At 38.2% G+C, this 14,976-nt stretch overlaps 1 protein-coding gene across 3 annotated transcripts in view; it reads right to left on the reverse strand.

The window, feature by feature from the left end:
* Nucleotides 1-786: 786 nt before the first annotated feature.
* The window catches only part of ZSWIM6 (zinc finger SWIM-type containing 6), a 120,958-nt gene continuing 106,768 nt past the window's right edge, over nt 787-14,976 (reverse strand). For all 3 annotated transcript variants that reach the window (XM_014260456.2, XM_088054234.1, XM_088054233.1), the window contains 5 exons: nt 12,486-12,621; nt 7,742-7,899; nt 7,068-7,231; nt 5,231-5,312; nt 787-3,390 (listed from right to left, as the gene is read on the reverse strand). In XM_014260456.2, the coding sequence (XP_014115931.2) occupies nt 2,528-3,390; nt 5,231-5,312; nt 7,068-7,231; nt 7,742-7,899; nt 12,486-12,621 (1,403 nt within the window). In that variant the 3' untranslated portion in view covers nt 787-2,527. The remainder of the gene's footprint in view (nt 3,391-5,230; nt 5,313-7,067; nt 7,232-7,741; nt 7,900-12,485; nt 12,622-14,976) is intronic.

Below are 14,976 nucleotides of genomic sequence, written 5' to 3' on the forward strand. Positions count from 1 at the left end.
TTTTACACGACAAATTGTAGGAAGATTCAGACCTTTTCCTTCTTAATAATCTTCAGTGATGCAAGCCTCACTGTCAGAATTCATGGTTACACTGGTATCTCTGTTGGTTGCTTGCTGCATATTAATTCTCTTTTTCAGTTGAAGATACTAAAAAAAACAGGAATTGAAGGTCAGCAGATCAAGTAAGACATCAAGTAACATTCCTAAAATGATTAACTGGTGGTAAAGCAGAAAGTTCCTCCTCAATTTGCAACCATGTCATATTCCATTATTCTCTGAGGGCTAGAAAATTCACACAATTCCTATGGAGTAAGGGCACCAAAAAATAGAAGTATCAGCTATCAGCTGATGAGCAAGAATTTCACACTGTGTGGAAAGAACTGTATAACTCAAAATACACAAAACACTTTAGAACTAAAACAAATAGATGAACAGGAAGAATTGTCCTTGAATACATCTGCAGCACATCTCAATGCTCATAGTCATCCAAATAATCCAGAATGGAAACACACCCACACATACTACAGAATCCTACCAGGATGATATGTCAAGGCTTACTGTTTGATGTACAGAACACCTCTTCAGACACAGGCCCCTTCTCTGAAGTATGAGGTCTTCTTTCACCAGCAGCTGTGAACACTACCAATCCTCAGCAGATTTTTGAGGAACACAACATTTATTTCCTGGACTTGGTGGTAGGTTACTGCAGTGAAATCATTAGATGGGCATTCATGATCTATGAACACAATTCAATTCCAGTAACAGACACCATTAAAGGAGGCAGAATCAACTTTCAAAAAACTAATTTTAATCAAAACAAAAAAATTGTTGATCATTAACAAGTTTATAAAACAGTGATTTAGTTACATAAATAAATTGATATCAGTGTATCAAATCTTAATTACTTTCAACTTCATGAGCATGTTTACATGGGTGATGAAGTACAACCTTTTTACCTATTATAATAAATAAAATGGAGAGCATGAAATAGTTTTTCTAAACAAAAATACCTACAAACATACTTCTAGCATGTTCTCTAATGAAGGGAACAAGAGACACTGGACAACTTTTGCACCAAAACATAAAAACTGCTTTAAAAAGCACAAGGATACAGAACCATCAGCTAAAGTAAAGACACTATACTGTAACCAAAGTTGGTACTTAATAATATAATGAACAGTTTGGTAGTTAGATCTCCAGTTTGGTTATTTTAAAGCATTAAGACAAGGCAAGATAGAAGGCTGCTTTTGTTTGAGTAATTCTAGAGAAAATAAAATATATTAAAAAAACAAACTGAAAAGTAGAACAGTCATACCTACACAACTTTCTGTCCTGCACAAAGTCAAAATACCTATGCAGAATATATATATATAATATATATATATGTTATTTGTGCACAAAGGTTAGCTTATTATTAGCTCACTGCAAAGGCGTAACGTATCATGTCAATAATTTTGGAAAACATTTTGCGTTTTGTGTCAAAAAGGATATTCTTTAAGTCTTCTAGGCTAGGAGGCACAAACCCCAATTCTGGCATACTGTATTCTTAATGCTAAGGCTTGCTGCTCTGGCTGTGTATTTTTTTGTTGTCCCTCTTTACTATAGTGCCTGTTACAAGCATGTGTGTATGTGTGTATACATATATATGTATACACAGGTTGTATAAATATATATATATAAAATTTTCCCCAATAGGTATCAGTCCAACCATGCAATCCAAAAGGTGGCTCTGCATAGATGCCCAGCATATAGTTCACCACCTGAGCCAACCCTGAAGCAAGGCGCACTTTAGTCCTTCTGATAGGTTTTTTTTTTTTGTTTAAAACCAAGCTACTGCAGCTTCAAGTATTTTGCATTACATAGATTTTTTTATAAATTAGTTAATGTTATATTTTTCAATATTCAGACATATACTATAATATATATACAGTACAATAAATGCTCTCATTCTTTTTTTAATTTTTTTGATAAATCCCTGAGAATGTATGTTGACAGTTGCTAAGTTTCCACATGCACAAGCATTGTGTGCCATGCTTCTGGATGAACAGCACTGCAAAGCCACGTGGTCAGCCTTTTAACTACTAGTATTTAATTTGTTGGTTTGTTTAAATATGCTGAAATGTAAGGATGAGTTACAAAGGAGTAAAGCTGAATCCATTCGAGGTACTTATCACAGGATGGAGGTGTTTTGTTTGGTTTTTAAAGCCATTGCAATATATGTTTGTTTTTGAGGCTGTGAACGTATACAGAAAGAACAGGAGAGCGATGTGGGCTTTTGCCACTTGACAACATATACTCAGTGTAAACCAAACCTTTTTTAACCTCTCTCTCATACAAAACAGAAAAAAGAAAAGAAAATTAAACACACAAACTTTCACAACATGACAATTTAGTTTGCAAACTCAATATAACTATACACATATAATACCGGTGTGGCTCTGTTTCTTTAAGTTAAAAAGGATACAAAGGCAGGCTCAAGTAAAAACAAACCACCCCGCCCCCCCAGTCCCCCATTCACCCATTTTCATCAACCAAATCGTTCACGAACCAGCATCATCAGTTTCTTTTTGCCTTTGTAGATTTGTTTTAGGTTGTCAATAAACTGTGTAAACTGGATGTGACCATCATGAGCCATTAAGAAGGTCTCTCGTGCCTTGCTGAGGAACTCTATAAACTCACTATAATGTCGTGGGCTGATGTGAGTGAGACGTGAATGAGTTGTATTAATGTAGGCTCCGATTGTGGCATCTAAGAGTTGCCGTAAAGGGGCTTTGTCCAGTGACATGAGCTTACCAGAGTTCCTCCTTCCATGAAGTCCCACCATGCCAGGAGTGGTCAAAGTACACCTGCGCAAAATGTCTGACAGTACTGTTGCACACTTGACACTTTTGACCACAAGAGGTATTATAGCTGCTAGCTCATTTTTCCCAAGGGAGTGGCTGAGCGCACATGCCCACAGAACGTCATTAATGGCAGGGTGTGTGTCCTGATTGTAACTCAGGTTGAGATGGGTCATGGCCAAAGTGGCCAGCTTGTAGGCCCGCATGGGGTAACCACGGTGCTCCATGTATCGTGCTATGGTAAAAAGCTGCGAGTAGCTCATGCCAGCCGTAGCAGCATCTAGAACAATTTGGTAAGCAGTCTCAAAAGCTATGTGATCCTTTTCACACAGTGTCAGTGCAGAAAGGGCACAGTTTTGAGGATCCTTCATGGCACACTGTAGGGCAAGCGTCCTAGCACTGCTGGCCAGCTTCTCCTGCTGATGGCAGTCCAGATGCAGACGGACAATGGTACTGTTGGACATCACTGTTGTAGCAACAATACTAGTGGCTTCTGTTGGAGTGAAAAGTGTAAACCAGTTTTGCATGATACTATCCAGTGCATAAACACCTGGGGAGAGAAAGAAAGGGTTAGCCACAACTTATAAAACCCAGCAGACAGAGATGTTCAGTAGGAGATTATACTTCCCACAAAGGGGTTACCAGTACATCCCAGCAAGAAGGGCTCAGAGACAGCATGGCTAGGAAAGAACATTTAAACCAAGACTACTGTGCAAACTGTGCAGCAATGACATAAACACAAAAAATAACAAAAATAGCCTGCAAGATAAGCTTTAATCTCCTGTTAATTTTAATCTCTCCTGAGCTTGTTTTACTTAAGACAATTTGGGTAAAACATTCTGGCTCATTTCATCTCATCATCTCTCTCAAAAGCAGCTCTCACCTTGCACACCAGTGCAATTACAACCTCTTTTCTCACTGCTAATCTCAAGGCACAGCACATATGGCAAGTAGGCACAATGGCTTTCTTAAGAGAACATCATGGCATACCTTAGCAGAACTTACTAGGCACATCTTAAAGCAATCAAATTCTTAAGTACATGATCATTAAGATCCTTTTTAGAGAAATACCACGAGCAATATGAATTACTGGATATTGTATTTCTCAGTGCCACTGCATTCCCAGTGTGTTTGGCAGGTGGAGGAAATACTGACTGATGGGTTCCATAAAGTGAACCTAGAGTTAACCAGAGTGCCTTATTGCTAGACGCACTTAACACACATTTGTGAGCCCACCTAAACCACACACAAAGGTCTTCTTTTTCATGCAAGACTCTGATGCTTCCCATGCACCCCTTCACTCATTTGCAGCAAACCAGCACAGCCAGAGAATACAGTATCTTCATTTAAATAAACAGATTCCTGGTATTACCATATTGATGTTTTATTGTGTTAAGTCTCAAGAGTACGTTGCACAGTATTATAGGTTCTTTATGGGACACTTCGACTAGAATATGTGAACCAATTTAAAGCAATTTTAAACCCAGTATTTTATTTGCTGAGATGCAACTGCACAAAATAATACTCAGGCACTAATATCTGTAAGATAACCTCAGCAAAAATTATCTTAGCAAAGATATAAAAGCAATAAAACAAGAGCACTGCATGAAAATTTGCAAACACAAACCATTTTCTGGCTGAGGGCATACAAAGGCAAGTTCTAGCTTGCCATGCTATTGACAACAATATATGACCAGCTAAGCATAAAGCAAAGAATAAATTAATCCAGAGAATAAGCAATCCTCCAAAGTTCTGAAACTCAAGAAGCATCTGTGCAATACAGTCCAACTCAGATATATGAAGGGAGAAATACAACAGAAAAACATGCTCTCCAGAAATACCTTTACTGACAATTAAAATGGCTCCATTATCAAAGTACTTAAATTGCTCCCATTAGCATTTCTGCTGAATTTTGATTTTTTTTAACAGCTATACAGCTTTTAATGCACTCATCTTCATTTTCAGACCTTGTATCCTCATTTTGAAGATGGTAAACCATACATAACACAGAAGGCTTATGGGATGCCTCATGAAGACATGGAGGAAATCTATGGCAAAGCCCAAAAATTATCTGAACATGCTACTTGAGAGAGCAGTGTTCTCCCACTTCTGTATAAAGTATTTTGGGTATTGAGTATTTGCATAAGGGTACTTCCCATAGGTTATGCACACCTCTACCCTATGGGGGAAAGAAGTCACACTGCATTACTTAACTAGTGTCTCATTTGCTTTGTGCCTAAAAACACCCACTAATCACTGCCATAATGTGTTCTCACCAAATGAATTTTAGAGATGAACATGAAGTGGGAGGCATTTGCAGAACTTGGGTGTTGACAAGGAAGATCAATCCCTGTAAGAGTAGCTGACAAGAGAAATACTTCAGAACATACCTACTTCTGTTGCACACGTTACCAACCACCTCACCATTTCTCGCCGTCGCCAATTCAGTGTTGACAGTGTCATCCGCATCACCTGTTAAAAGAACACAAACAAAATAAAAATTAAATTGCAAACCAAGGCCATAGATAAACAGATAGAAATTTTAAGGTACTCAAACACACTGGCATTAAAAATGGCAGCCTCTTGCCCTCTCCACTCCATCTCCTCTTTTTCAGCTGACACGTCAAACAATTTGAAAAACACCGTTCAGGTATTTTTGAACAGCATGCAGAGAGTAATTCCAACTGAAGATCCTTCAAGGACAGAGAACAGAGACTGTTTTATCTGGGGGTAAGAAAAAACCCTATCCCAAAAAAAAAAGCCTTCAGTTACCAATTATTGAAGTTAAATTACATAACATCTCCTACCTCTATGCACAAGTATATTGGTAATCATTGTGTGATATTCCAGGGCATATAATTGTTGTAAGTAGTCAGGTACTAGATACTGAATACAGACAACCTAATTACAATTAAGTTGAAGAGAAAAGAAGGGGGAATCATCTGTAGGCCACTAGAAACAGTGCTGGCAGTTTCTTGCAGGAAAATCATTACTGTAAGAAACTACACAGCTGGGAATTACTAGCAGAAAACTGCTATGCATCTTCCTTCTGGAAAACAAATTTTGAGATTCTTAAAACACCTCTGGTAAGCTTGGAACAGAACAGTGAGCAAATTCTGCAACAGTTCTAGATTGTTGTATTTGTGATATTACTTTCACTAGACTTCACTGAAGATATTCTGATGACACTGTCAACCACAAAAGAATGTCCATGAATACACTAATATCCAAAGTGTGCTGTTTCCATAGAATAATACTTGGTGAAAGCTTGAGGTGATACACAGGTCAATTGTAAAGATTTTTCTCTCTCTTACATAAATATTTAAGAGAAACGAAACAAACAGATTTCCACAGTGACCATGGAAATATGAATGCCTAACAAAGCATACAGAAGCCTCAGCTTTTTGATTAAAGACTTTCATACCTTTCTTCAGCATGAAAAGCAATTGGGAAAACATCCTTTCCCCAGAAGTCTTTGGAGCTTTATTTACTGAAAATAATAAATGGTTTTCAGATCTTTGCATGTTTTTTTTAAGAATTCCCTGAACAGGGATGGAGATATTTATTTATGTTGAAATGAACTGTGTAAACTCTTAAGATTTGAAAGCGTCAAGTAATATTACTACTTGGCTGTCTCCTTTTAGCTTGTCAAGTCTCTCCTCAGAGCCTGAAAGCTGCTCTGCAGTACTTGTACACCTCAAGCACACCCAGATGTATCTGACTATACCACAGCTTGTGGAGTATAGGATTTTGATAGAAGTGAGAGGGCTGTTGTCAACATGCTCTGCCTTAGCAACCAGTCATTATAGTGGACCTTGGCTTTCAACATGCATGTACCAGTTCTCATTTAAGGGAAAGAAGAGGAAAAAAAAGGAAGAAACCCCTGAAGACCATGCACTGCATTGCATGCATGCAAGCAGAGTAATTTTACCTCCTAGCCAGTCCTACATATAATCCTGAACCCACCCCATTGGTCCTCTCTCACCTCTAAACAGAAGAGTGCAGCCAGCAAATGCCAGCTCTGCCTTCCACGTGAATGCCACAAAGGGGCTGTGCAGATTCTTGGTCTATGTCTACCAGTACCTTAAGCCTTGTATTAGAAAACAGAACTTGAAACCAAGTCCTGACAGAGCCCGAAGACAGTATCCTTTCCCATGCTTAAAAGCTGCACCAACACTGCATCAGATGTCTTTCTACTATTATAATAACAGCAAGTGATGAAAATACCTGAAGGCCCAGTTCCAGAGAAACTTTCAGAAGAGTTATGTCTGGCAAGCTGTCCATGAGTGTTGCTATTTTAAATGCATCCTGGGCAAGTTTGAAGATGTGTGATGAGGAGTGGATATTTTTCTGGATGGATTCTAACACTGTTTCCAGTCTCCGAACATCACCTGCAAGGTGTAAGAAGAATAACCAATATGGAATAAGCTCCCTAAACACCCAGAGATCCATTATAACTGAGCCTGACATTGCTATGCAACAGTATGATACAATTATTCACACTCTACTTTTAGAAACCTTCTATAATTAAATTTCATATGAATGAAAGATGTAAGAGACCACAAACTCCTCTGTCTGAAGGTGATAGTACAGAGCATGGCCAAAAGTCACTCTGATTTGTGAATTTTAGAACTGACTTGTCCACCTCTCATAGTCAATGTCATGTGTCAGGAAAACAAAAAAGCTGTCTCATCAGCCTTATACCGAGCTCATCTAGTTACCAGCTAACTAAATTAACCTCTTTGCTAGAAAATTACATGACAGATTTAAGCTCAGTTGTACGCATTTCAAATTACTGTCACGCTGTGATCCGAACTCCTGAACACAAGTTTTATGATCTGTTTACCCATGCAATATTAAAAGCACACATTTAGTTGAGTATATAACTGACTGCAATGTACCTTTGGCTGCTGTTAGCATGGTTGATGCCAGCTCACACTGCTGGGATTCGATATGACTTAGGGTGAACCAGCGGGGATACCGGTTTGGAACAACGGATGCAATGTGGTGAGGGCGGGACAGGTCCCCTGAAGGAGCTGTGGATTCCAGTACCAGCAACCTGAATTAAGAAAGAAATCCTCTTTCATTAAGCCACTATTACATTTGGTTGCTCATGAGCTAAACTAAAGCTGCAAGACTACTCGGTATTGTCTATGAAACATGCTTTTTCAGTTTCAGAAAAAAAAATTGGAAAACCACTTCTCTTCTTGGGTAATCCCAAACGCCCATTTGCCAAACTTTCTAACATCAATAGGCATTTTTAACCTACTGATATTTTATAATGTACCATAATCTGATGTTAGGGTCCCAAACAGCAGTGACAGAGAAGTTTCCTTTAAAATTATTTTTAGACTTCATTTTCTCATCAAATATTCATCAATCAACAACAATCTTATCCAACAAGGAGCATTCATACTTTAAAAATTCAAAGAAATGTGTTGTTGACTACTACAATCCAAATGACAGCCCACAGCAAAGATTTAACCTTACTGTCCTTGCATTACACTAGATTCAGACAGTACACCAGCTACTCTATAAATGTCAGTACAAAAAGTAGGAGTCAACAAAAATAGGCTTTTATCTCAATACACTTCAGCACAGTTTCAGTATATGAATGGTTAAAGAAACAGTAATAAGGCAATGTCCAGAAGAAAAGTTTTTCCAGTGCTTAGCTTCTTGATGTCTCTTAGTATATGAAGTCTGTTTCTACCAGCTTTCATATGCATGTGATTTCCCAGAAGAAAGTGATCTGTGAGGATCAAGGAAGTTGCATATCTTTTGTCAACAAAACTACAACTACCGAACATTGAAAATTCAAAGCATTGTGTTTTTCACCGATAGAGGATTTCTTATAGAATAAGCCCATTTAAATGCAAGCTACAATTTCTTATACTTAAATAAATACCTAAGTTCTCTAAGCAGCTGTGGAGTATGTCTTTTTTTTTTTTTTCCTTCTTACATTAAGATGGATTTAAGTTCAGCTTTCCTGCCTGCCTCAGTGAACATGGCATCAATTTTATAGATTCCTGAAGCATATGATATATTAGTATAATAATAATATAGCATAATAATATATTTAAGAATTCACTGAGAAAGGTAATTTTGAATATATGGGAAGGCATCTAGTAGGCACATAAAAATACAACATACCACCGGAATAACTATCACACACACGTAAGTGCATAAAAATATGAAGAAAAACCCCTTGTATCAAGTCAAATCTATTCTCTAGCAGCACTAAGACACCTCTTTATAAACACATTGTAAAGCTGATTTTTCCAAGCATAGACTGAGGTTGCAGATAGCTTCAATGATCAGAAAAAATCCTAATTATTAAATGAAGAAAGGGATTAGTAGGCTATGAGTAATAATAGATAAAAAGCTTGAAAGAAAGTCTGTTTTGGAGAAATCTTTTGTCACTTCAAATTTCACTGCCAGTTTCTGTGCTCTTTTCCTGTGAAAAGAAAAGCTGTTGTGAATTGGTGGCTTTCACACAATTTTGGCAAGGTTAGGGAACACCAGAAAAGCACAAGCAGATTTAGCATTCTTAACTTTTTTTTTTTCCCCTTTGAAACATAAATTATTTAGTTAGGTTTTAGCAAAGCTACCTTGTGATTAAACATCACCATTGAAGGCTCCCCAAGCCTGGCTGAAATTCAGGCTTAACAAGGAATTGAGCCAAACTAAGCCAAATATTCAAGTTCAGATTCCAAGTGAGCAGTCAACTAGGTCACTGCAGATTCATGTTCTCCAAGACTATGCTCCACATGTTTCAGTGCTGCAAGCAGAAAACTGTAGATAGAAGTGACCATCAAGGACTGCACAATCCTGTCCTTGCAGACCTGAGGTGCATACATGAAAGGCTTTGTGGTCTCAGTTTCCATTTATTTCATATTAAGTGTTACATGCACTAAAATAAGACTCAAAAAATTACACAACAACAGGTGTTTTTTAGTACAGAGGGGTTAAATACTCCTGAGCTGCCAGCATGGGTAATTGACCCATGTAGACTTGTATGCAGACTGACACTAAACACTTCTATCTGAAGCGGAACTAGCTGGGATCTTGGGAAATTAACTTCTTTAATAAATGTTGATGTGAGAAAAGAAATATGCTTCACTTGTAAAAGCATGAGCAGCTGTAGAGATTTCCATGTAGCGCCTTTACAAACTTCTACATGGGATTTCTGTCCTTGCCACAGCCACTTCCTCCCTCCCATGGAAGACAAGATGCTCAAGTTTTCGTCTTCTGACCATTCAACCTCTCAGCCATGAGACAGACATTCAATCTTCATGTTGTGTTTATTCTTGTCCCCTCAAGGCAGTATTACATTACTTTTTCATTTGGTTTGTATTGGGAGTCCTTTCTTATCAAACTAACATTTTGGTATGAATGGGAAGAATAATCATCCTTCTTCAGGAGAATATAAGAATTGCAGAAGAATGCAGACAGACATGGAATAGAAAGTGTCTAAATCTGCCATCACCATAGTTCAAGACAGCAGTTCACATGTCTGAAGAGTGCCAAATATCCAACTACACAAAGAATGATTACTGTCTAGGACTGAACCTTCTGTCTTATACAGTGATGAAAAAATGGCTATGGAGGGAAAACAGCCCTGATTGCACTGACATCTCCTGTGATTTTACCAGATGGAAACAGACAATTCTTTCTTATACTGGTCTATTTAAGAAGCAATTTCTTTGGTTGAGATGACAGCTTTATAGCAAATGAGGGCTGGAGCTACCGAAGACTAACTTGACATTTCATCATTTGGATCTTTCAATGTCTTGTTTTTCTAGTTGAGAAAGGAAACTTCCAAAAGAGCTTTCAGTTATGACTGGTTTCTGGGCAAATCCTTGCTCAAATGAAACTGCATATTGACGCCATGTTCACTGAGGCAGTCAGGAAAGCTGCTGATGGATGACTGCTCCAGACTTGAAGGATCATTTCAATAGTTTAGCTTAAGGAGGAAAAATTCATACAAACTAACTCTTGAGAAATCCTTTAAGGTAGTAACTGAAAGTAAATTCAAGACATGAGTAGGTTCTATAAAATAACTAACTTTTTTCCTTAAAAAAAAAACCAAAACTAAACACAACCAAACCAACCAAAGAAAGAACAAAAAACAAAACAAAACAAAACCAAATAAAAAACCTCCATGTACCAAATTTTGAACTATCTTCCTGTTCTGAGATAATTAGTTATTGACATACTTACCTTGAGATAAAAAAAGACTAGCAAACTTAAGTGGTCCAGGTAGCTTTCTGATCATTCATTTGAATGATCTCAATAGTTCATCAGTAATGTACTTTCAAATTCTCAATCTATTTCCTAAAATGCTAATTGTAATCAGCAAGTACGTAAGGTCACTCTTCACATTTTTTAGACTCTTCCAATAGCATCCATTACTAGACACTCTTGGAGGCAGGAAAATATCCAACAGGCTAAGCAGATCTTTGTCTTAAACTGACAGCTTTATGTTGTTCTTATGCAGTACCTCCCATTTAGTCCTTCAAGAACAGGAATTGTTTTCTCCCTATTTAGCTTTTTGGAGAGAGCTGCTCAAAACACCTCAAAACCATACAAACACAACCTGCCTGATGAAGCTAAATATTCTTCATGTGCATAGGACGCTCTTTAATCACTGTGCAATCATGCTTGGTGCTAATGACCAGGAAAACTCAAAATTTTTTTTTCATAATCAATGACTTGACTGGTCTTAGTATTCAGCTGTGGCTATTCTTTGTCAGCCATTAACTACTAATGTTCTCGATAGTGAGCTGACAATTCAGATGGGACCACTGTCTTCCCTGCATTCTATGTGGACAACAGTTTTATCACTGATCATTTAGATCCTTGAAAACTCATTCAGAAGTCTTTTCTTAGGTATCATTACCAGTCTGACTGGCCCTGAGAGAGAGACAGTGCACACTGCCTGAGAAACATATTTTTTCTGATCACTGAAGACAAATAGGATGCAAACCAGACATTTTGTTATCATTGGATGTACTCCATTTAGACGCCAACATTCACCCAGAAGAGGCTAAGATATTATGAAGCACTAAAAAATGTACAGGCTCTGACCACACCACTCAAATCTATTGTTGAGAGTCAATTCATAAAGAAGGCAAGTGAAACAAATTGTCCTGCTGAATAGACTAAGCAGCAAACAATCCTGAGACTTATGGTGAAATACCTCTTTCCTTATTTCATTACCAATACCATCATACACACACAACCACATGGGTGGAAGAATGCATAAACTGAAGTGGCTTTATAACACAAAATCTTGTGCTCCAGGTGTGGGATTCTGTACATATTTGAAACAGAAAATTCTGTTTCACAAGTCTAAATAAACACTAATTTAGTGTTAATCATTTATAAATTATTATAATATTTATTTAATTATTTATAATTATTAGTGTTCATAATAGTTTATATATAGTTTATAGTTTATTATAATATAGTTACTATAGACACCATTTACTTTTATAGATGATAGAACCAAAATAGTACCTCCCTGACTCCTTGAATGGAAGAATGCCTATTTCAGAAAAAGAGACTAGGTCTTGATTACCAAACCTTTTCCCCCTTTCCACATCCACTACTCGTGTTCTTTTTAGACAACTCATGAATACGTACCGCATGGCTCTCAGTGCAGTTTTGTATGCCAATTCAGCATCATGAGGTAGGAGAGAGGTGAAGAGATACTTGGCAAATGTGTGCATTGGAACACTCTCCCGATGGATAACTTCACCTAAGCCACTATATGGTCCACCTGCAGGAAAGAGAAACAGAATGTCAGTCTCTACAAACTGCTAAACCCCAGCTTTTGAACCTTCAAAAGCATTCAGACCACCTTCAGCTAGAAGTGGTATTCAAAGACAGAGCCTGCTGCACAAAAGGTGAAGTTACATTGCTATTTCAGTGAAATAGATAACACATCACATATACATGATGTGTTACAGTTATATTAAATACCATGTATTATTTAGGAAAACAAGACAGACTGCAAATTTTGTAATACTAAGCACACTCCCAGTGCTTATACAAATGACAGAATGGTTACAGTACTTCATGAGGCTCATTCATCAAGCCTGTTATGCAAAAGTAGAAAGTCATAGCTCTGCCTCCACACAGTTGTATCACGCACATCAATACCCACGCACCCTGTTGGTGTGCCACTGCTCTATCACAAATTCACCAGGAAAAAGAGAATGACAACCATAGAAAAGTGTTACCTTTAATTGAAATTACATGACCAACCACCACAGAAGCACCTGATCCTTCCAACATCTCACCTAACACTGGCATTTAAATAAGCTTTTGGTCTGAATGTGGTCATGACTCAAGCCCCAGGTCCTATCCTTGGGTCACAACAACCCCATGCAGCTCCACAGGCTGGAGACAGAGTAACTGGAAAGCTGCTCAGTGGAAAAGGACCTCAGGGTGCTAGTGACATGAGCCAGGGTGTGCCCAGGTAGCCAAGAAGGCCAATGGCATCCTGGCCTGGATCAGCAGCACTATGGGCAGGGATCGTCCTCTTGTACTGGGCACTGGTGAGGCCACACCGGTGCTGTGTCCAGCTCCGGTCCATCAATCCACGAAAGATAATCAGGTGCTGGAGCAACTCCCAAGAAGCACCATGGAGCTGTGGAAGGGTCTGGAGCACAAGTCCTGTGAGAAGCAGCTGAGGGAGCTGGGGGTATTGATCCCGGAGAAAAGGATGCTCAGGGGAGGCCTTATGATTCTCGACACCAGCCTGAAAAGCCCCAAGCAACCAGAGACAGAATGAAAGAAGATGGCTTCAGATTATGCCAGGCAAGGTTTAGACTGGATATTAGGAAAACTGTCTTAACTGAAAGGGCATAGGAATATATGTGGAATAGACTGCACAGGGAAGTAGTGGAATCACTATTGAAAGTGCTCAAATTAAGTGTGGATGTGTCATTTAGGGGCATGGTTTAGTGGTGAAAACAGTGGTGGCTGGCTTAAGGGCTGGACTCAATGATATTATTAGTCTTTTGCAACCTGAAGAATTCTGTAACGATGAACACAAGGTTTGATTGTGCATCAAAGCTGGCTGTTAATGCAGTATATCCACATGATTTTAAAAATACTATTTTATTTATTACTGGGGCAACAGATTTTTCTCTCTCATTAAGGTGTAGATTTCAACTTGATAACAGCAGCATCACAGTAGACAACAACAACAACTTGTTAAGCTTGTTTACTTGTTAAGCTTCAAATGTTCACAGTGCATATGAATCCTATTTTTTTACATTTTCCCTGCACACCTAAGACTGTTATTCCTGTAAATAGGAAAACTGTGTCAAACAGTTTTCGGACTTTAGTGACAAGAGGTTCAGGCATCAAATACTGCAAGATACAGAATAAGAATCTTGTATTAAATATTACTGGACAATTATTGCACAGATGACATCCAGCAGTCCCAAAAGCTACTACTACTTCTAAGACTCCAACCCATCATACATGGATGGATGGATGGATGGATGGATGGATGGATGGATGGATGGATGGATGATGACTGTGTGAGTTCACTTTTGTTTCAACAAAGTTTTTGACTGCTGCCTTAGCATAATATGCAAGGAAAGAAATCTGTAGGCATGAAAAAATTCTGAGCTCCATAGTTGGGCACTTCTAAAGACCAGGGCTGATTGCAAAGGAAATGTCAATTAAGATTTAGTAGGTGACAGTGTGTCTCATAATCATTTCAAATGAAGTTGAAAGCCATTCAAATCTAGCTGGCATTGCTTGAATGAAAGAAGCCATTTCACGTATGTTTGCCAGTTGGTGGTCCAGTCAGAAACTCAGTCAGGACACAAGAATACATGACAAAGCATTTATATGAAAATATATTCTGCCATTAACTTAACAGTCAAGCAAAAGAATCAGAACAGTTCTTGCAAAACAGTCTAATATTCTGCTTTCCCACAAACTCAAATGGTAGCTACACACAGTACGCATTAATCTGCATTAACAGCATAGAAATCAGCTAAATATTGGATTAGGTTTCCTTTATTGTATCCAGAGAATTTCAACTAAAAACTCACAATTGGTATGATTAGCACCTTAAATCACTGCACAGTTTTTCCTCCATATGAACTGGCAG

This window comes from Pseudopodoces humilis, chromosome 4, assembly GCF_049639895.1.
Source record: "Pseudopodoces humilis isolate 2021_Gansu_Grassland_sample_001 chromosome 4, ASM4963989v1, whole genome shotgun sequence".
Taxonomy (NCBI): domain Eukaryota; kingdom Metazoa; phylum Chordata; class Aves; order Passeriformes; family Paridae; genus Pseudopodoces; species Pseudopodoces humilis.